This window comes from Chlorocebus sabaeus, chromosome 1 (assembly GCF_047675955.1).
Source record: "Chlorocebus sabaeus isolate Y175 chromosome 1, mChlSab1.0.hap1, whole genome shotgun sequence".
In the NCBI taxonomy this organism is placed as follows: Eukaryota; Metazoa; Chordata; class Mammalia; order Primates; family Cercopithecidae; genus Chlorocebus; species Chlorocebus sabaeus.
In genome coordinates, this window is record NC_132904.1 from 75,098,067 (window position 1) to 75,119,878 (window position 21,812).

The window sequence follows — 21,812 nt, forward strand, 5'->3', positions numbered from 1 at the left end:
CCACAGCCTTGACCTCCAGGGCTCAAGACATGCTCTAGCCTCAGCCTTCCGGGTAGCTGAGATTATTGGTGCATACCACCATGCCCAACTCATTTTTATATTTTTGGTAGAGATTGGGTTTTACTATGTTGCCTAGGCTGGTCTTGAACTCCTTGACTCAAGTGATCCGTCTGTCTCGGCCTCCCAAAGTGCTGGGATTACAGGCGTGAACCACCACACCTGACCTAGTGTTAGTTTTAAAACCTAATGAATGAGACCATAAAGTTTCTTCCATTTATTCAACAGGCAATAATTTGTCATATTGTCAGCACTATGCTACAGGTCAAGAATACAAAAAAGAATGAGATGCCATTCCTAACCTCAGGAAATTAAGAGTCTAGCAGGAGGAGTCAAATAGGAATACAGTTGATTACCATCCAATGTGATATGTTTTAACACAGATGTAGGCACGGGATGCTATGGGAGCACAAAAAAGGGGTAACTGACACAGTTATGGGATAGGAACATCAGATGATGCCTAACTAAGCAGGAACTATGAAAGACAAGAGGAGAAGAGGCTGTATTGGGCAGAGGCAGCAAGATGTACAAATGCTATTAGGAAAGAGCAGAACAGCTTAGGGGAGCCGCAAGTAATTAAGAAAGACTGAAGTGAAGCATAGGTTGGGGACATCAGCATGTGATGATGTCAAATAGAGGAGGAAAGGCCTGAGCTTGAAGGATCTTGATTCCAAATATTTGGACTTGATCCTCAAAGCTATGAAAGCAGATTTGTTTCAAAAGATTACTCAGGGTTCAATGGAAGCACTGGTTTAGGGAAGGGAGAAGCACTAGAAGTGAAAAACAAAAATCAAAGAACTCTTTTAAAAAACAAAACTCACCTACTGTCAAGGCTTGAATCTGCAACAACCTGAAGGCTTTCCAAAGACGACCCATCATTTACATGCAGGAACAAGACTTCCTTCTGGGATCGGACAGAACGAATCCATCCCTAAGGAAGAGAAATATTTCTAATGTGAGAGTAAAACATTTTGTGTTTTCATTACACATACACACACATAGAGTAAATGAAAGAAAAACATGTATGCACAATCCTGCCTCAACAAATCGACTTCTTTTAGTTCATCAATATGCATACTTAATTTTATATGTTCAATCACAATGGGATACACACTTTGGTATTCTATCTTTTGTTTTCATAATAAAGCACAACATTTCGAATGGATGCCTCACATTCCTTCAAATTCCTTCACATTGATGAGCCTAATTCATATAACCAATCTTCCCAATATTGGCAATTCCAGGTATTTCCTCCAAGACCCCTGCCCCCTGGCCCAACAATAAATAACAGGGCACATATCTTGGTGCCTTTCTCAGGATATGGGGTACGCCCTTCTTTCTGGTTTCATCTCACCATGCTGCCCAGAAGGCACCTCCTCTTTGGTGATTCTAAATCAACAGTAATTTCCAGGCTGGGTGCAGAAATCCCAGCACTTTGGGAGGCCGAGGACGGATCACTTGACGTTGGGAGTTCGAGACCAGCCTGGCCAACATGGTGAAACGCTGTCTCTACTGAAAATACAAAAATTAGCCAGGCGTGTTGGCGCTCGCTTATAGTCCCAGTTACTGGGAGGCTGAGGCAAAAGAATCGCTTGAACTCGGGAGGTAGAGGTTGTAGTGAGCCAAGATCGCGCCACTGCACTCCAGCCTGGGTGACAGAGCAAGACTCCATCTCAAAAAAAAAAAAAAAAAAACTAATTCCAAACGACCACTTTCTTTCACTTGTTAAAGTTAACATTTATTGAGCACTTTGTAATGTGGTTCTATTCTAAGCTCTGTATAAATATTATGCTACTTAATCCTCAGAAGAACTTAATGAAGCGGTTATCATTTTAGAGCTGAAGAAACATTGTTTAGAGATGTCAGGAAAACCTCTCTAAATATTCCAGGACATAGTCACCAATTAGTAGAGTTGGAATTCAAAAGGAAGTTCTTACTTCAAAGTTCATGTTCTTATCAACGAGCTTTTCTGGGACGCTATTATAATTCTGCCCCATCCCCAGTTCCCCTGCCTAGGGAACACATCCTTCAGAACTTGGCTGAAACGTCACCTCATGCAAGATATCTTCCTTAACTTTCTCAGTTACGTTAACTTCCTGTTTTCTTACAGTTCTTTTACTTACCTTACTACCAACTATCCTATTGCTAAAATTATTTGTTTTAACCATTGGAGCAGGGCTATCCAACAGAAATATAATGAGTCACATGTTTAATTTAAAATTTCGTTTTGTGGCCATGTTGAACATAAAAATAGGTGAAATATTTTACTTAACCTATTATGCCCCAAATATTATCAACATATAATCAATATAAAAACATATTGAGATATTTTGCATTCTTTTTGGTTCTTCAAAATTTGTATGTATTTTACACTTAAAGCACATCTCAATTTGGACCAGTCAAACTTCAAGTGCTTAGAGCCAAAAGTGGCTGGTAGCTACCATATCAGATCTCACAGGACTAAACTGAAATCCTCTAACCTGGGCAGCAGGTTCTCTTTTCATCTTTGAATTTTTCTCTTGACTAGCGCACAAAGTATCATTAATGTATGCCTAATTAATAGACAAACAGACCTATGGAAAGAATATGGAACTCAAAGAAATGCAAAGAGGAGTAGATTGGTCATACTGCTAAAAAGCAAAGGATATGTGAGGACAACAAAAATCACTGCAACAGCAAGCCATGACTCTGTCACTACAATCATGGGTGACAGAGCAAGAACCTACTCAAAAACTAATAATCTATTTATTATAACCACATCTGCCAGGCTTATGCCTGTAATCCCAGCACTTTGGGAGGCAGAAGGAGGAGGACTGCTTGAGTCCAGGAGTTCGAGACTAGCCTGGGCAATATAGTGAGACCCAGCTCCACAAAAAACTTAAAAAATTAGAGTATGGTGGTGCATGCCTATAGTTCCAGCTACTCTGGAGGCCGAGGCAGGAGGACTGCTTGAGCCTGGGAGATGGAGACTGCAGTGAACTGAGGTCACACCACTGCACTCCAGCCTGGGTGACAGAGCTAGATCCTGTCTCAAAAAAAAATAACCACACCAGTGTACTTCAGCAACCTAATAAGAAACAGTCAAACCACCTTGTTTATTCTGCACCTCTTCTATGTGGAGCTGCTGCAAATATTATACTTGCAAGAGAAATAATAGCAGCTAACATTTGTAGACTATAGCCACTGTTCTAAGTATCTTATTTCCATTACCTCATTTAATTTTCAGGACTCAGGGACAATTATTATCTCTGTTTTCATAAGACGAAAATAAGGTGTAGAACGCATAAACGCTATGCAGAGATTTAAACCTAAGCTGCTTAACTCCAGAGCCCTTTCAAACTGCTACATTCCACTCTTTCTCCGAATTCATTAAAAATAAATTACATGCAGAGCCCCACAATAGGCACTGAGGTGACTAAAAGTTTAAAAGGCATGGTTTGAACAAGTATTTACTGTCAGCCATGTGTGATTACAAAGGCAGGTAAGACACGGTTTCTGCTCTCAAGGAGGGAGGTCAAGACAACCACTTTATAAACCTGGATATTCATTATAAGGGATAAAGACAGAGAAAGGGGGCTTGTTCGTTTACACTTTTGGTATGATTAACAAGTTTACAGGTAGTACCCTGGAATCATGAAAGCAAAGTTCTAGTGCTTTACAGTCATCGGAACAGTTTTGCGAAAAGTAATGGAAAGCAGAAAAGTGGAAATCCGCGACGCCTACCTACACTTTCTTACTTTTCCCTGCTGGGGGTTGTCTGACCCGACCGTAAAAGAAAAGCTAGATGTGGATGTGCCATATAAGTCCCTACAAGAAAAAACCCACTCCCTTCCCATTCACCAACCTGGACCTTAATGCGCTCCCCACTCGTGTTCTGGGCCCCGAGAGCGTCCCGCACGCTCAGTCTGGCTGAAGGTTTGTGCCTGGGAAAAGGGGCGGAGGAACAGAAGCGCACGGATCGGAGCAGACAGCGGACTCCCAGCATCGCGCGGCCGCCCAGGCCCTCCGCGGGAGCAGCCCAGACCCCGCGGTTGGAACCCCGCCTGCAGCGGCCCTCCTTTCTCAGCGGCTCCCCTTCCGCGGCCGCAGCTCTGCTCTAAGTCACTCCAGAGCCCCTCGGATGCGCGCTTACTCCCTCAGAACACCCAGCTCTGTCCCCACAGAACCTCTCCGTTTCCCACTTCCAACGGGGCGGAATGGTCAGGACACTAGGCAAACGCCGGAAACAAACCACGTGCAGTTGGCAGCTAGGGCGCCCCACTGCCCGCGACAATTCTAAACCTATGCGCAGACCCCGAGCCGCAACACGCGCCGCCACTCCGACGACACCACGCCAACGCCGCTTACGTCATCACGCTACGACGAAGAAGGGAGAGCATGCGTACTTGTGACCCAGGCTTAGGGAAGCGTGCGGGAGGGGGCGGGGTCAGGAGCCGAGACGGCGCGGAGCTAATGCCGTGAGGTTGTAGAGTTTATCGCTGAAAGAACCTGGGAGCACATCTGAGGGTCTTCATTTCTAAAGTTTCCAGGTGAGGCTGAGAAACTGAGAGGCAAAGAGTGACTGATGGCAAGGGAAACCGTCTCCATCAGTCAACAACAGGGATCCAACTAAGAGGAGGCTCTTAGCTGTTAACAGGATTCGCTTGAAGAGATCAGTCGTTCCGTTCCTGAGTTCTCCGCAGAGAAAAATCAGACATAGCCCCTCTGCACAAGTCACACTTGTGTGGTATCAGCTAAACAGGCAGTTGCATAAAAGGGTGATCAGTTTGCCTGACAGCGCCTAAGCGTGGGACGCCAGAGGTGGCTTCCTGGAGAAGGTAGTCCTCTAACAGGTAAATAAGAGGAACTGGAGGGACCTTGCATATGGCCGGCAAGACAGTGGGAAGATGTAGCAGAGACTGGAGGAATGTCGAGTGTTACCAGCTAGAATCTTCCAAGTCTCCCTCTTCCCTCTGCCCTCCAACACAGCTATCTGCATTTGTTTGACCTGGAAACAATGACCCTTTTATATATTGGGCTACCTTTTGTTTAAAAAAAAAAAAAAATCTGTAACTCAATGACAGTCATGAAAAGCTTTTCAATCTAATTTTAAAAATAAAACGTTTGGCCGAGTGCAGTGGCTCTCGCCTGTAATCCCAGCTCTTAGGGAGGCAGAAGCAGGAGAATTGCTTCAGCCCAGGAGTTCAAGACCAGCGCTCGCGCTCGCTGTCTCTCTCCCCCATCTCTCACTCTCACTCTCTCACTCTCACTTTTACCTTACTTAAAGTTGCTACTGTTATTATGCCCATTTTACAAATAAGAGAACTTAGGCACAGAAAGGCTAGGTGACCTACTTAAGGATACACATTCCGTAAGTGTGAGATTTAAACCCAGAAGTGCTGGCTCTATGCATTTAAGCAGTGTGCTATATTACATAGTATCCCAAGGTGGAAAATAAGACCATGATCCCTTCCATCAAGGAGTTCATGCTTTAGAGACGGAGACAAGGAAGAAAAGAGACTACTGAAATATAAACCAATAAGTGCACACATAGATGTATGAGTTGTCTGCATTTGGCCTGAAAACAGTCACCCTTATATATTAGGCTACCTCTTAAATTTATTCAAAAAATTATTTTTGATATTTTATCCAAATATATTGGATAAAATATAATAAAATGATAATATATATACATGTATTACAATATTATATGTTATATAAATGTGTTCTCTGGTTCTTTTAATAAATTAAAATTATAAATATAATAAAATTATAATTATAAAATAGTATAAAATTATAATTAAATTATAATATATTGGATAAAATATATGTTTATAATATAAAAATATGTCGGATAAAATATAGTCCAGAGAAGGAGAAAATTAAGCTGAATTCTTGAAGAGGATCAATATTTTGCCAGGTAGGCATGTAAGAAAATTTCCTGCCAGAAGGTGAACAGGGAAGGTTGCCAGGAGGGCAAATGGCCTGGAAAAATTGTAAAACCATTCTCAAGACGGACTAGAAAATATCTCATCTGAAAATACTCGGTGTTGGAGGTGGAACCTCCTGAGAGGTGTTTGGATCATGGGGGCCTCATGAAGGCCTTGGTGCCCTCCTTGCAGGAGTGAATTCCCACTCCATTAGTTTTTGCAAGAGCTGATTGTTGAAAAGAGCCTGGCACCCCCCTCCCTCTCTCTTCTTTCCTCTTGCCATGTGATGCTTGCTCCTCTTTGCCTTCCTAAATGGCTGAATGACAACAAACCTTGACATTATTTACTTTGAGTGGAAGCAGATTCTGGTGCGATGCTTCTTGCACAGCCTGCAGAACTGTGCAGATAAATGAATACACTTCTTATCGATTAAAAAAATATATAGGCCAGGCGCAGTGGCTCATGCCTGTAATTCTAGCACTTTGGGAGGCTGAGGTGGGCGAATTGCCTGAGCTCAGGAGTTTGAGACCAGCCTGACCACAGTGAAACCCCATCTCCACTAAAATACAAAAAAAATTAGCTGGATGTGGCGGCATGTGCCTGTAGTCCCAGCTACTGGGGAGGCTGACTCAGGAGAATTGCCTGAACCCGGGTGGCGGAGGTTGCAGTAAGCTGAGATCGCATCACTGCACTCCAGCCTGAGCAACAGAGTGAGACTCTGTCTCAAAAAAATAAATAAATAAAAAGGGCACTTCTTGAACCTTGAGAAAGGAAAAAATGGAAACTTGCAGCCAGTGCCATCGGAATTATGCAGCTATGGACTTTTAAAGGAAAATAAGTTTGTTGGTTCAAAATCTGGGGAACAAGACAGTCTGGGGTACATAGCAATGATGTTTATCCCAGTGAAAATCTTTTCTTTGCCTATGCCTACCCTGTCCAAGTGATCAAAAGTAGTAACCAGTTGGCTCATTTCTTACTCATGCCACTTTCTGTCTTGCCTTCTGCTATGACTTGGATATGGTTTGTTTGTCCTCACAAAAACTCATGTTGAAATTTAATCCCTGATGTGGTGGTGTTGGGAGGTGAGGCCTAATGGAAGGGGTCTGGTGTGTGGGAGCAGATCCCTCGTGAGTGGCTTGGTGCTGTTCCCACGGACTGCATGAGTTCTTGCAAGAATGGGCTTGTTCCCACCACAGTGGGTTGTTACAAGGCCAGGATGCCCCTCAGGGGTTCCCCTTTTTGCACATGTCCACTTTCCCTTTGACCTTCTTCACCACGTTGTGATGCAACACAAAAGCCCTCACCAGAAGCCAGGGCCATGCCCTTAAACTTCTCGTCCCGTAGAACCATGAGCTAAATAAGCCTCTTTCCTTTATACATTGCCCAGTGTCAGGTATTCCTTTACAGCAACATAAAATGGACTAAGGCACCTTCTTTCTCTCCCAACTCCCCCACTCCAGGGGACAATGTGCAGCTTAAGAACTGGAGTCTGAATCCCAGATAGTGAGGATCCTGCCTTCCTTTACCCTCTCACTACTTGTTTAAGCCAAAAGGTTAATTATGTTATTAGCAGGGGACCACTGCCCCAGTGTGTTGAAGACAAGGGAAAACTGGTTGAAACTGAAGATTAGTAAATATATATATATCTCTCATTGAAAGTTGACTATACCACTTATGCTTCTGGTGCTCAGTTCAAACCATCCCCTGTATCTTGTGCTGTATCAAATCACATCACCTTCTTGTTTATTTTTGTTTTCAATGTTGGCTTGACACCTTTCCCTTTAGATTCATCACCTTCCAGACAGTAGCACAAATGTTTTTAATATGAGTATATAGTTGACCCTTGAACAACATGGGTTTGAATTGTGCCGGTCCACTTGTATGTGAATTTTTTTCAGTAAACATATTGGAAATTTTCTTGGAGATTTGTGACAATTTCAGAAAACTTACTAATGAACAGTGTAGCCTAGAAATATCAAAGCATTTAATAAAAAGGTCATGAATTCACAAGATACATGTAGTTACTAGTCTATTTTATCATTTACTATCACAAAATATACATAAGTCTATGATAAAAAGTTAAAATTGGCTGGGTGCAGTGGCTCATGCCTGTAATTCCAGCACTTTGGGAGGCCAAGGCATGCGGAACACTTGAGATCAGGAGTTCAAGACCAGCCTGGCCAACATGGCGAAACCCCCATCTTTACTGAAAATATAAAAATTAGCCAGGCATCGGCCGGGTGCAGTGGCTCACGCCTGTAATCCCAGCACTTTGGAGGCCGAGGATGGATCACCTGAGGTCAGGAGTTTGAGAACAGCCTGGCCAACATGGTGAAATCCCATCTCTACTAAAAAATACAAAAACCAGCTGGGTGTGGTGGCAGGTGCCTGTAAATACAGCTACTGGGGAGGCTGAGGCAGGAGAATCACTTGAACCTGGGAGGCAGAGGTTGCAATGAGCCGAGATCAAACCACTGCACTCCAGCCTAGGCAGCAGAGGAAGACTTCATCTCAAAAAAAAAAGAAAAAAGAAAAAAGAAAAAAATTAGCCAGGTGTGGTGGCGCATGCCTGTAATCCCAGCTACTCAGGAGGCTGAGGCAGGAGAATCGCTTGAACCTGGGAGGCAGAGGTTGCATTACGTCACTGCACTCCAGCCTTGGTGACAAAGCGAGACTCCGTCTCAAAAAACAAACAAACAAACAAAAAACACCCACAAACCTTGCATGGTGCTATTCATAGTTGAGAGAAATTGTTATAAGACATGCAACCTTAAGGTTTAACAAATAGGGCCAAATTTTTTCCCAAGTGTCACCAGTGTCACCAGCCATATATGAGAGTTTCAGTTGCTTTACATTCTTGTCAACACTTCATCTTTGTTTTTTTAATGTGAAACACTTCATAAATATGTGTGTCATCCTTGAACGGGCCATGCTAATCTCTGTATCCTTTCAATTTTAGTATATATGCTGTTTAAATGAGAATAATACTTGGTCTTAATCAAACTTTCTGAAGTAGCTGTATTGGTGGGGGAGTAGCATCCACTGCTGTTTTAATTTGCATTCCCCTGATTATTATTTTTGTTTGATGCCTTTTTAGTGTTTATTTTCGTTGGACTTTATTCTTGGTAAATTGACTGTTTACATCTTTTGCCCATTTTTCTATTGAAAAATGAGTAGTCTTATTTTTCCTAAAGGCTACTTTTATTGAGTAGTCTTTTTTCTTATTAATTTATATAAGTTCTTATTGCCCATGTTTTAGTTACGAGTTCTTCTCAGTTATATGCATTGCAATATTCAACCACTCTGTGGGTTGTCTTTTCTATGGTGTATTGTGAGTCATTCAGCAAACCTTGAAAATATTCGATCCTTTTCTTAAGAGTGAACAGTTCTTGAAGAAAATTATTAAGACACTCAAGCATTACTCTTTATATTTTTTCTGGCAATGTAAGACCACTGCTTTACCATGTCTCCTGTTATTCTTTAAAAAATGGTTTCTTTTCCTAATTTATGTTTCCTTACATTTTTTGTTCTCGTTGCACAGTTAATGGCCTTCTCCACAATTTTTATGTGGTGATCTTCAAGGAACAATTTTAAAGTTTAGAATCTCACTGTACATTGTTGGAGACTGATTCTGGCTGTTTGCAAATATTTTTGTGTATGATTAACCTCTAGTTTACACCAGAAAACAAGATAACTCATAAAAGAAAAATCATGTATTTTCTTTTGGATTACGCAAAACTTCAAAGGTTGAGATTCACTTTTTAAAATTTCTCTTTATTGCAGCTGGGTGCCATGGCTCACTCCTGTAATTCCAGCACTTTGGGAGGCTGAGGCAAATGGATTGCTTGAGGTCAGCAGTTCGAGAGCAGACTGGGCAACATGGCAAAATCCCATCTCTACCAAAAATACAAAAAATCCAAGTGTGCTATTGCACACCTGTGGTCCCAGCTACTCAGGATCACCTGAGTCCAGGAAGTGGAGGTTGCAGTGAGCTGAGATGGCACCACTACACTCCCACCTGAGTGTAGTTGACAGAGTAAGACCTGTCTCAAAAAACAAAATAAAAGTTATCTTTATTGCATACACAGTGTATTAGTCCATTTTCATGCTGCTGATAAAGACACACCCAAGACTGAGTAATTTATAAAGAAAAGGAAGGGTTTTTTTTTCTTTTCTTTTTTTTTGAAACGGAGTCTCGCTCTGTCACCCAGGCTGGAGTGCCGTGGCACAATCTCAGCTCACTGCAACCTCCGCCTCCCAGGTTCAACTGGTTCTCCTGCCTCACCCTCCTGGGTAGCTGAGATTACAGGCATGCACCACCATGCCTGGCTAATTTCTGTTTTTTTTTTGTTTTTTTTTTTAATATAAATGGGGTTGCACCATGTTGGCCAGGCTGGTCTCAAACTCCTGACCTCAAGTGATCTGCCTGCCTCAGCCTCCCAAAATGCTGGGATTATAGGCATGAGCCACCATACCCAGCAAAGAAAAGGAGGTTTAATGGACTCACACTTCCACATGGCTGGGGAGGCCTCACAATCATGGCAGAAGGCAAAAGGCATATCTTACGTGGCAGCAGACAAGCGAGAGAACTTGTGCAGGGGAACTCCCATTTATGAAACCATCAGAGCTTGTGAGACTTATTCACTGCCACGAGAACAGCATGGGAAAGACCCGCCCCCATGATTCAATTACCTCCCACCAGGTCCCTCCCATGACATATGAGACTGTGGGGAGCTACAATTCAAGATGAGATTTGGGTGGAGACACAGCCAAACTATATCATGCAACTTCATAATGAGCACTCTATCTTGTCCTTTTACTATTACACCTATATTATGCAGCATTTTCTATTAATGAGACAGAAAAGAAAGGACAGTGGTTTCCAGTTTCCAAAAATGTTACATGTGAAGAAAAAATGCATCTGAAACAATAAACTCTACAAATGATCAGATTATTTTTTAGGGGGTAGTACTTTATAACTAATATAATTTAAGTTTACAACCGTGAACAAAAACTTGATTGACCTTTGGTCAGTATTATTATTGTATTAAAATTTTCTACAAATTAAACACTTTTAAAGAGGGAAAAAGTGTCTACAGTCCCATATCCCTTTATTGCCTGCACCTTGGGCAGATTACTCTCACTTCCCCACTCTTGGTATGTCTCTGCTGGCAAGTATGATATTTTCTGTAAACTTTTGGCAAATACTTTGTCACATAAGAAAGTTCCCTGCTGTTCCTGAGGGATTACTACTCACCCAGTATATGGTCAGCTCTAACTACATAATGTCATGAAGAATGAAGGATATATTTGGAAAAGAATATAGTGTGCTTAACAATCTGTAAATTCTAAATTTGAGAAAGTTTTATTCCTATGGCAAAGAATCTGGAAAATATGTTTTCCTGAAATCCATGCAGCCATCAGCATTCACCATTGGTCTAAAACTAACAGACAATCCTGTAAGCACTTAAAGATACAAAAAGGAGATGAACTTATGCACTGGCTTTTCAAGCAGGAAGATAATTAACAATGACTCTGTACATTTGTTTAAATTTCTTTCAGAAGAGGCTTGTGAAAGGTATATTAGAACAAGGATGGCAAACTGATTCTACTTTTGCCTGGATGTTTCCATTAATAGGTGTATTCCTTTAGCAGAACATTCTTGAATTCCACCAAACCCTGTGAACGACAGTAAAGAAGATTCACCACATGTTTTCCCTGCAAATGGATTTATCCTACTCTTTTCAAGTTTTACTTTCAGAATCATGTACATTGACAGACATTAAAAAGGCAAAATCTTTATTTTCAATGTATTAAATAATTTAACATTTCTTACTAGAGTATGATATACAGTATATCCAGAAAGAGTATGACATATATGCACTAATCATAAATTATACTAAAAAGTCATTGATTCAACTCCTGTTTTTGTAATAGTCTAATGTTTACCAACTTGGAAGAAGCCCAACAAAATTATAAAGTTTGGTTTACTTTTCTTATTGACTGGGTATGGTACCCAGCCTTTAAGATGGCCCCAATGATTCTTGCTTCCTGGTGTTCACACCCTTGTATAGTCTTCTGTGACATTAATCATATAGGATTAGTTTATATAACCAGAAGAATACAGCAGATATGTTGGTGTGTGACTTCTGAGGACAAGTCATAAAAGACATCACTCCTTCTGCTTTCCTTTCCTGGATCACTTGCTCTGGGGGTACGAAGTCCCATATTGTAAAGATACTCAACTAACCCTAAGCAGATGTCAATGTGGCAGGAAACTGAGGCATCCTGCCAATAGTCAGGGCCACCTTGCCAGACATGTGAATAAATCATCTTAGATGCAGGTCCTCTACCCCGCCAAGCCTTTGGATTACTATAGCTCCAGCTGACATCTTGGTTACAACCTCATGAGAGACTCCTAGCTAGAATCACCGAGCTAAGCCATCCCCAAACATCTGACCCACAGAAACTGTGAGAATAAGAAATATTTACTATTGTATTAATGCATATGTTTTGGGATAATTTATTATACGGCAATAGCCAACTTACACACTAGATAAATGTATCTCTCTTCAGCTTAATGTGGAACATTGGCCCTCACTCATTTTCCCCTCTTATCTCCTAGGATAAAACACACTTTTGTTAATAACATTGGCTCATAGTGGTAGAAGGGGTGGGGAGTAGGGGGATAAATCCAAATTCCTTGAGATTCCTTCTAGAAAAGTAAAACAGAATTTCTTAATATTCAGATACACTTCATTGGGGAATATAAGAATTTTCTGCTCATTCTCTAGGAATCAGTGATGTGGAATATTAACATACAGCTGAAAAACAGGTTTTCTCCTTAAAATCCAGTTTCATTGTAGATATTTCTGACAGTGTGAGTACATCTACTCTTGGCAGTATAGAGCCTGCCTTTAAAATTGGACTTCGTTGAGAAAAACAAGGGAGGCTTATATCCCTTTCAAAAGAAGAAAAAAATGGTGTGTTACATAGTTATATTGGAAGAGAAACCATTGAGATAAATGCTACAGTTTGTACAAATATACTGCATTTGCTCATTGCTTCTTTCTATCCCTTGGTTTGAGTTCTACATTTTAGAATAACATAGAAATTTTTTTTTTATTAACTTTGTAAGGACTCTGTGAGTATTTGAATTACTATGCCCTAAAGTTAAACATCTCTGTTTTATTATCCAATGTCCAGTTAGCATTGGAGCTCCCATCTGTGACTGGGACCTGTGTTTCCTGGAATCCTCTTCCATTTGTGGTTCCAGATTAGAGTTTTCCAATAAGAGAAACTCATTAGTTTTCAAAGCAAAAGACATTCTCCTTAGAAGGTAGTGGTGGTTGGTCATGGCAACTTCCTCAGGCTCAGTAACTTTACAGGCATCTCCGCTTTGTTTTTCCACTTTTGCAAATATATGTGACATGGTGAAAAAGTCCAATATTCACATAATTTGAGTTTCATAAGGAGAGTAAAGAGAGACATAATTGGAACAATACTTGAAGAGATCATAGCCAAGAATTTTCAAAACTAGTAAAAGACATCAAACCACAGACTCAAGAAACCCTACAAACCCCATGCAGGATAAAAAACAAAAAACAAAACACTCTATTCCTAGGCACATAGTAAAACTCCTGAAAACAAAAAGAAAAGGGAAAATCTTAAAAATAGTTTCACTAAATTCAAAGGAGCAATAAATAAGACAGACAGCTGACTTTTCGAAAGCAATTATGGAACCAAAAGACAATAGTGATATCTTTAAAATTCTGAAAGAAAATATCTGCCAACCTAGACTTCTGTACCTGAGAAATATCCCTCAATAGTGAAGGTTAAATAAAAGAGGTTTCATATAAACAAACACTAGGAGAGTTTATTATTAGTAGACCCACACTACAGAGGTCTTCAGGCAGAAGGCAAATAATCCCAGAGAAAAGTGTGAAAACTCATGAAGGAATAAAGAACAGTGGAGAGGGTAAAAGTGGGTGAATCTAAACAAATATTGACTGTATAGAACAATGATAACAATGTCTTGTGAGGCTAAAAATACATATAAAATTAAATATACAAACCCAATAGCACAAAAAATCAGGAAAGAGGTAAACGAAATTAAAGCACTATAAGGTACTTGCATTGGATGGGAAATAGAAAAGTAGTTTAGAGTAGATTTTTGTTATATCAAGAATGTATACTGTAATAATTACTACAAACAGAAGAATGGGTAATAAATTATGGTATATTCATGTAAGTACAATCAAAATGGGTAGAATACTGCTACACATACCAATAACGATGACACTTAGCAGGCACGGTGGCTCAAACCTCTAATCTCAGCGCTTTGGGAAGCCAATGTGGGCAGGTCACTTAAACCCGGAAGTTTGAGATCAGCCTGGGCAACATGGTGAAACCCCGTCTTGACAAAAAGAAAATGATAAAATAAAATAAAATAAAATAAAATAAAATAAAACAGCTGGACGTGGTGGCATGTGCCTGGAGTCTCAGCTATATGGGAGGCTGAGGCAGGAGGATGGACTAAGCCCAGGAGGTCAAGGCTGCAGTGAGCTGTGTGTATGCCACTACACTCCAGCCTGGTGAAAGAGCAGACCTTATCCTCAAACACATACACACACACACACTCTCTCTCAAAAAAAAAAAAAAAAAAAAAAAAAAAAAGGATGATGCTCACAAATATAAAGTTGAGAGGAAAAAAAACCAGACACAAAAGAATACATACTGTATGATTCATTTATGTAAAGTATTCTAATGGAAAAACTAATCTATAGTGATAAAAGCCAGAAAAACAGTTAACTTTAGGGAAAGAGTGTTTGGGAGGAATGAGAATGGAGGCTTTGGGGTGATGGTAATGTTCTATTTCTTGATCTGGAAGGGAGGTAGATATACAGGTGTATTCACTTTGTAAACTTTATTATTTCTATGCTTTTATGTATATAAACTGTATGTTAAACTTCAGTTAAAAGTTTACTTTAAAAATACTACGTTCAGGCCAGGGGCAGTGGCTTATGCCTGTATTCCTAGCACTTTGGGAAGCCAAGGCAGGAGGATGGCTTGAGGCCTGGAGTTCAAGACCAGCTTGGGTGACATAGTAAGAGCCCATTTCTGCAAAATAAATAAATAAATAAATAAATAAATAAATAAATAAAAATAAATAAAATTTTTAAATAAGATGACTAGGCATGGTGGTGCACACCTGTAGTCCTAGCTACTCTGGCTAAGGCAGGAGGATTGCTTCAGCCTGTGAATTCAAAGCTACAGTGAGCTATGATCACACCACTGCACTCAAGCAGCCTGGCCAACACAGCAAAACCCTGTTTCTTAAAAAAATATATGTTGGTTGTGCAGTGAGCAGGGTAAAATAATTCTGGCTTCACCATGTACTAGCCAGGTCACCATGGGCAAGGACTTTTGCTCTCATAGGTAAAGGATGAGTTACTTCTGTGAAATGGAAATAATATTTGCCTCACAGGGTTGTCAAAATTAGCAAATGAGATAATCTATTAGACATTCAATAAGCTATGTTTATTTCATCATTAAGATCAAAGGGTATGCACTTTTATCATCCTCATTTGATAGGTAAGGCAGCTGAGAGACAAGAGTTTAAGTAGGTTGCCTAGGGTCCCTTAGATGATAAACAGCAAACACTAGGATTCAAACTCCCATAGTCTGGTTCCAGAATCTTTTCTCTTGCCCACTATGTGAATGTCATACAAGTATAGATTAGTTACTTTTATTTTTTGTTTACTGATAATTTCATATGCCTAGATCTGGCAAATCATATTACTTCATTAAGATAAATAGTACCTCACACCTGTAATCCCAGCGCTTTGGGAGGCCAAAGCAGGCGGATTATGAGGTCAGGAGACCGAAACCATCCTGGCTAACATGATGAAACCCCGTTTCTAACAAAAAATTCAAACAATTAGCCAGACGTGGTGGTGGCCACCTATAGTCCCAGCTACTCAGGAGGCTGAGGCAGGAGAATTGCTTGAACTCAGGTTGCAGTGAGCCGAGACTGCGCCATTGCACTCCAGCCTTGGGTGACAGAGCAAGACTCTGTCTGAAAAAGTACTTTTCACTAAACTAAAATAAAAAATGAAATGATGACTACTTGGGCTAGGCGGAGCAAGATGGCTGAATAGGAACAGCTCCAGTCTCCAGCTCCCAGCGCAAGCGACACAGAAGACAGGTGATTTCTGCATTATCAACTGAGGTATTGGGTTCATCTCACTGGGGAGTGCCGGACAATCGGTGCTGGTCAGCTGTTGCAGCCCGACCAGCAAGAGCTGAAGCAGGGTGAGGCATTGCCTCACCTGGGAAGTGCAAGGGGGAAGGGAATCCCTTTTCCTAGCCAGGGGAACAGAGACACACAACACCTGGAAAATCGGGTAACTCCCACCCCAATACTGCGCTTTAAGCAAACGGGCACACCAGGAGATTATATCCCACACCTGGTTGGGAGGGTCCCACGCCCACGGAGCCTTCCTCATTGCTAGCACAGCAGTCTGTGATCTAACCACAAGGCAGCAGCGAGGCTGGGGGAGGGGCGCCCACCATTGCTGAGGCTTAAGTAGGTAAACAAAGCCCTGGGAAGATTGAACTGGATGGAGCTCACAGCATCTCAAGGAGGCCTGCCAGTCTCTGTAGACTCCACCTCTGGGGACAGGGCACAGCTAAACAACAACAACAACAACAACAAAAAGCAGCAGAAACCTCTGCAGACGCAAGCAACTCTGTCTGACAGCTTTGAAGAGGGCGGTGGATCTCCCAACACGGAGGTTGAGATCTGAGAACCGAGAGACTGCCTGCTCAAGTGGGTCCCTGACCCCTGAGTAGCCTAACTGGGAGACATCCTCCACTAGGGGCAGACCGACACCCTACACCTCACACGGTAGAGTACACCCCTGAGAGGAAGCTTCCAAAGCAAGAATCAGACAGGTACACTCACTGTTTAGCAGTATTCTATCTTCTGCAGCCTCTGCTGCTGACACCCAGGCAAACAGGGTCTGGAGTGGACCTCAAGCAATCTCCAACAGACCTACAGCTGAGGGTCCTGACTGTTAGAAGGAAAACTAACAAACAGGAAGGACACCCACACCAAAACCCCATCAGTACGTCACCATCATCAAAGACCAGAGGCAGATAAAACCACAAAGATGGGGAAAAAGCAGGGCAGAAAAGCTGGAAATTCAAAAAATAAGAGCGCATCTCCCCCTCCAAAGGAATGCAGCTCATCGCCAGCAACGGATCAAAGCTGGACGGAGAATGACTTTGACGAGATGAGAGAAGAAGGCTTCAGTCCATCAAACTTCTCAGAGCTAAAGGAGGAATTACGTACCCACCACAAAGAAACTAAAAATCTTGAAAAAAGAGTGGAAGAATTGATAACCAGAATAATTAATGCAGAGAAGGCCATAAACAAATGGACAGAGATGAAAACCATGACACAAGAAATAAGTGACAGGTGCACAAGCTTCAGTAACCAACTCGATCAACTGGAAGAAAGAGTATCAGCGATTGAGGATCAAATGAATGAAATGAAGCGAGAAGAGAAATCTAAAGAAAAAAGAAGAAAAAGAAATGAACAAAGCCTGCAAGAAGTATGGGATTATGTAAAAAACCAAATCTACGTCTGATTGGGGTGCCTGAAAGTGAGGGGGAAAATGGAAACAAGTTGGAAAACACTCTTCAGGATATTATCCAGGAGAACTTCCCCAACCTAGTAGGGCAGGCCAACATTCAAATTCAGGAAATACAGAGAACGCCACAAAGATACTCCTCGAGAAGAGCAACCTCAAGACACATAACTGTCAGATTCACCAAGGTTGAAATGAAGGAAAAAATGTTAACAGCAGTCAGAGAGAAAGGTCGTGTTACCCACAAAGGGAAGCCCACCAGACTAACAGCAGATCTCTCGGCAGAAACTCTACAAGCCAGAAGAGAGTGGGGGCCAATATTCAACATTCTTAAAGAAAAGAATTTTCAACCCAGAATTTCATATCCAGCCAAACTAAGTTTCATAAGTGAACGAGAAATAAAATCCTTTACAGATAAGCAAATGCTTAGAGATTTTGTCACCACCAGGCCTGCCTTACAAGAGACCCTGAAGGAAGCACTAAACATGGAAAGGAACAACCGGTACCAGCCATTGCAAAAACATGCCAAAATGTAAAGACCATCGAGGCTAGGAAGAAACGGCATCAACTAACGAGCAAAATAACCAGTTAATATCATAATGGCAGGATCAAGTTCACACATAACAATATTAACCTTAAATGTAAATGGACTAAATGCTCCAATTAAAAGACACAGACTGGTAAACTGGATAAAGAGTCAAGACCCATCAGTCTGCTGTATTCAGGAGACCCATCTCACATGCAGAGACATACATAGGCTCAAAATAAAGGGATGGAGGAAGATCTACCAAGCAAATGGAGAACAAAAAAAAAGCAGGGGTTGCAATACTAGTCTCTGATAAAACAGACTTTAAACCATCAAAGATCAAAAGAGGCAAAGAAGGCCATTACATAATGGTAAAGGGATCAATTCAACAGGAAGAGCTAACTATCCTAAATATATATGCACCCAATACAGGAGCACCCAGATTCATAAAGCAAGTCCTTAGAGACTTACAAAGAGACTTAGACTCCCATACAATAATAATGGGAGATTTCAACACCCCACTGTCAACGTGAGACAGATCAATGAAACAGAAAGTTAACAAAGATATCCAGCAATTGAACTCATCTCTGCAGCAAGCAGACCTAATAGACATCTACAGAACTCTCCACCCCAAATCAACAGAATATACATTCTTCTCAGCACCACATCACACTTATTCCAAAATTGACCACATAATTGGAAGTAAAGCACTCCTCAGCAAATGTACAAGAACAGAAATTATAACAAACAGTCTCTCAGACCACAGTGCAATCAAACTAGAACTCAGGACTAAGAAACTCAATCAAAACTGCTCAAGTACATGGAAACTGAATAACCTGCTCCTGAATGACTACTGGGTACACAACGAAATGAAGGCAGAAATAAAGATGTTCTTTGAAACCAATGAGAACAAAAGTACAACATACCAGAATCTCTGGGACACATTTAAAGCAGTGTGTAAAGGGAAATTCATAGCACTAAATGCCTACAAGAGAAAGCAGGAAAGATCTAAAATGGACACTCTAACATCACAATTAAAAGAACTAGAGAAGCAAGAGCAAACACATTCAAAAGCTAGCAGAAGGCAAGAAATAACTAAGATCAGAGCAGAACTGAAGGAGATAGAGACACAAAAACCCTCCAAAAAATCAATGAATCCAGGAGTTGGTTTTTTGAAAAGATCAACAAAATTGATAGACCGCTAGCAAGACTAATAAAGAAGAAAAGAGAGAAGAATCAATTAGACGCAATAAAAAATGATAAAGGGGATATCACCACTGACCCCACAGAAATACAAACTACCATCAGAGAATACTATAAACACCTCTATGCAAATAAACTAGAAAATCTAGAAGAAATGGATAATTTCCTGGACACTTACACTCTCCCAAGACTAAACCAGGAGGAAGCTGAATCCCTGAATAGACCAATAGCAGGCTCTGAAATTGAGGCAATAATTAATAGCCTACCAACGAAAAAAAGTCCAGGACCAGATGGATTCACAGCTGAATTCTACCAGAGGTACAAGGAGGAGCTGGTACCGTTCCTTCTGAAACTATTCCAATCAATAGAAAAAGAGGGAATCCTCCCTAACTCATTTTATGAGGCCAACATCATCCTGATACCAAAGCCTGGCAGAGACACAACAAAAAAAGAGAATTTTAGACCAATATCCCTGATGAACATCGATGCAAAAATCCTCAATAAAATACTGGCAAACCGGATTCAGCAGCACATCAAAAAGCTTATCCACCATGATCAAGTGGGCTTCATCCCTGGGATGCAAGGCTGGTTCAACATATGCAAATCAATAAACGTAATCCAGCATATAAACAGAACCAAAGACAAGAACCACATGATTATCTCAATAGATGCAGAAAAGGCCTTTGACAAAATTCAACAGCCCTTCATGCTAAAAACTCTCAATAAATTTGGTATTGATGGAATGTATCTCAAAATAATAAGAGCTATTTATGACAAACCCACAGCCAATATCATACTGAATGGGCAAAAACTGGAAAAATTCCCTTTGAAAACTGGCACAAGACAGGGATGCCCTCTCTCACCACTCCTATTCAACATAGTGTTGGAAGTTCTGGCTAGGGGAATCAGGCAAGAGAAAGAAATCAAGGGTATTCAGTTAGGAAAAGAAGAAGTCAAATTGTCCCTCTTTGCAGACGACATGATTGTATATTTAGAAAACCCCATTGTCTCAGCCCAAAATCTCCTTAAGCTGATAAGCAACTTCAGCAAAGTCTCAGGATACAAAATTAATTTGCAAAAATCACAAGCATTCTTATATACCAGTAACAGACAAACAGAAAGCCAAATCATGAATGAACTTCCATTCACAATTGCTTCAAAGAGAATAATATACCTAGGAATCCAACTTACAAGGGATGTAAAGGACCTCTTCAAGGAGAACTACAAACCACTGCTCAGTGAAATAAAAGAGGACATAAACAAATGGAAGAAGATACCATGCTCATGGATAGGAAGAATCAATATCGTGAAAATGGCCATACTGCCTAAGGTAATTTATAGATTCAATGCCATCCCCATCAAGTTACCAATGAGTTTCTTCATAGAATTGGAAAAAACTGCTTTAAAGTTCATATGGAACCAAAAAAGAGCCCACATCTCCAAGACAATCCTAAGTCAAAAGAACAAAGCTGGAGGCATCACGCTACTTGGCTACAGTAACCAAAACAGCATGGTACTGGTACCAAAACAGAAATATAGACCAATGGAACAGAACAGAGTCCTCAGAAATAATGCCACACATCTACAGCCATCTGATCTTTGATAAACCTGAGAAAAACAAGAAATGGGGAAAGGATTCCCTATTTAATAAATGGTGCTGGGAAAATTGGCTAGCCATAAGTAGAAAGCTGAAACTGGATCCTTTCCTTACTCCTTATATGAAAATTAATTCAAGATGGATTAGAGACTTAAATATTAGACCGAATACCATAAAAACCCTAGAAGAAAACCTAGGTAATACCATTCCGGACATAGGCATGGGCAAGGACTTCATGCCTAAAACACCAAAAGCAACGGCAACAAAAGCCAAAATTGACAAATGGGATCTAATTAAACTAAAGAGCTTCTGCACAGCAAAAGAAACTACCATTAGAGTGAACAGGCAACCTACAGAATGGGAGAAAATTTTTGCAATCTACTCATCAGACAAAGGGCTAATATCCAGAACCTACAAAGAACTCAAACAAATTTACAAGAAAAAACAAACAACCCCATCAAAAAGTGGGCAAAGTATATGAATAGACATTTCTCAAAAGAGGACATTCATACAGCCAACAGACACATGAAAAAATGCTCATCATCACTCACCATCAGAGAAATGCAAATCAAAACCACAATGAGATACCATCTCACACCAGTTAGAATGGCGATCATTAAAAAGTCAGGAAACAACAGGTGCTGGAGAGGATGTGGAGAAATAGGAACACTTTTACACTGTTGGTGGGATTGTAAACTAGTTCAACCATTATGGAAAACAGTATGGCGATTCATCAAGGATCTAGAACTAGAAGTACCATATGACCCAGCCATCCCATTACTGGGTATATACCCAAAGGATTATAAATCATGCTGCTATAAAGACACATGCACACGTATGTTTATTGTGGCACTATTCACAATAGC

The 21,812-nt window shown here is 40.8% G+C and overlaps 1 protein-coding gene, 1 long non-coding RNA gene and 1 other non-coding gene across 4 annotated transcripts in view; 1 reads left to right on the top strand and 2 right to left on the bottom strand.

The window, feature by feature from the left end:
• NARS2 (asparaginyl-tRNA synthetase 2, mitochondrial) overlaps positions 1 to 4,418 on the bottom strand; it is a 138,198-nt gene extending 133,780 nt beyond the window's left edge. For both annotated transcript variants that reach the window (XM_038005423.2, XM_038005422.2), the window contains exons 1-2: positions 3,902 to 4,418; positions 879 to 988 (exon numbers count right to left, since the gene is read on the bottom strand). In XM_038005423.2, coding sequence (XP_037861351.1) covers positions 879 to 988; positions 3,902 to 4,042 — 251 coding nt within the window. In that variant the 5' untranslated portion in view covers positions 4,043 to 4,418. The remainder of the gene's footprint in view (positions 1 to 878; positions 989 to 3,901) is intronic.
• Positions 4,419 to 4,456: 38 nt separating this feature from the next.
• On the top strand, positions 4,457 to 10,047 carry LOC140712575 (uncharacterized). The gene is made up of 2 exons (XR_012094206.1): positions 4,457 to 4,586; positions 9,750 to 10,047. It is a non-coding gene; the product is annotated as an uncharacterized lncRNA (long non-coding RNA).
• LOC119626688 (U6 spliceosomal RNA) lies at positions 8,848 to 8,949 on the bottom strand. Its single transcript, XR_005242833.1, has one exon. It is a non-coding gene; the product is annotated as a U6 spliceosomal RNA (small nuclear RNA).
• Positions 10,048 to 21,812: the final 11,765 nt, after the last annotated feature.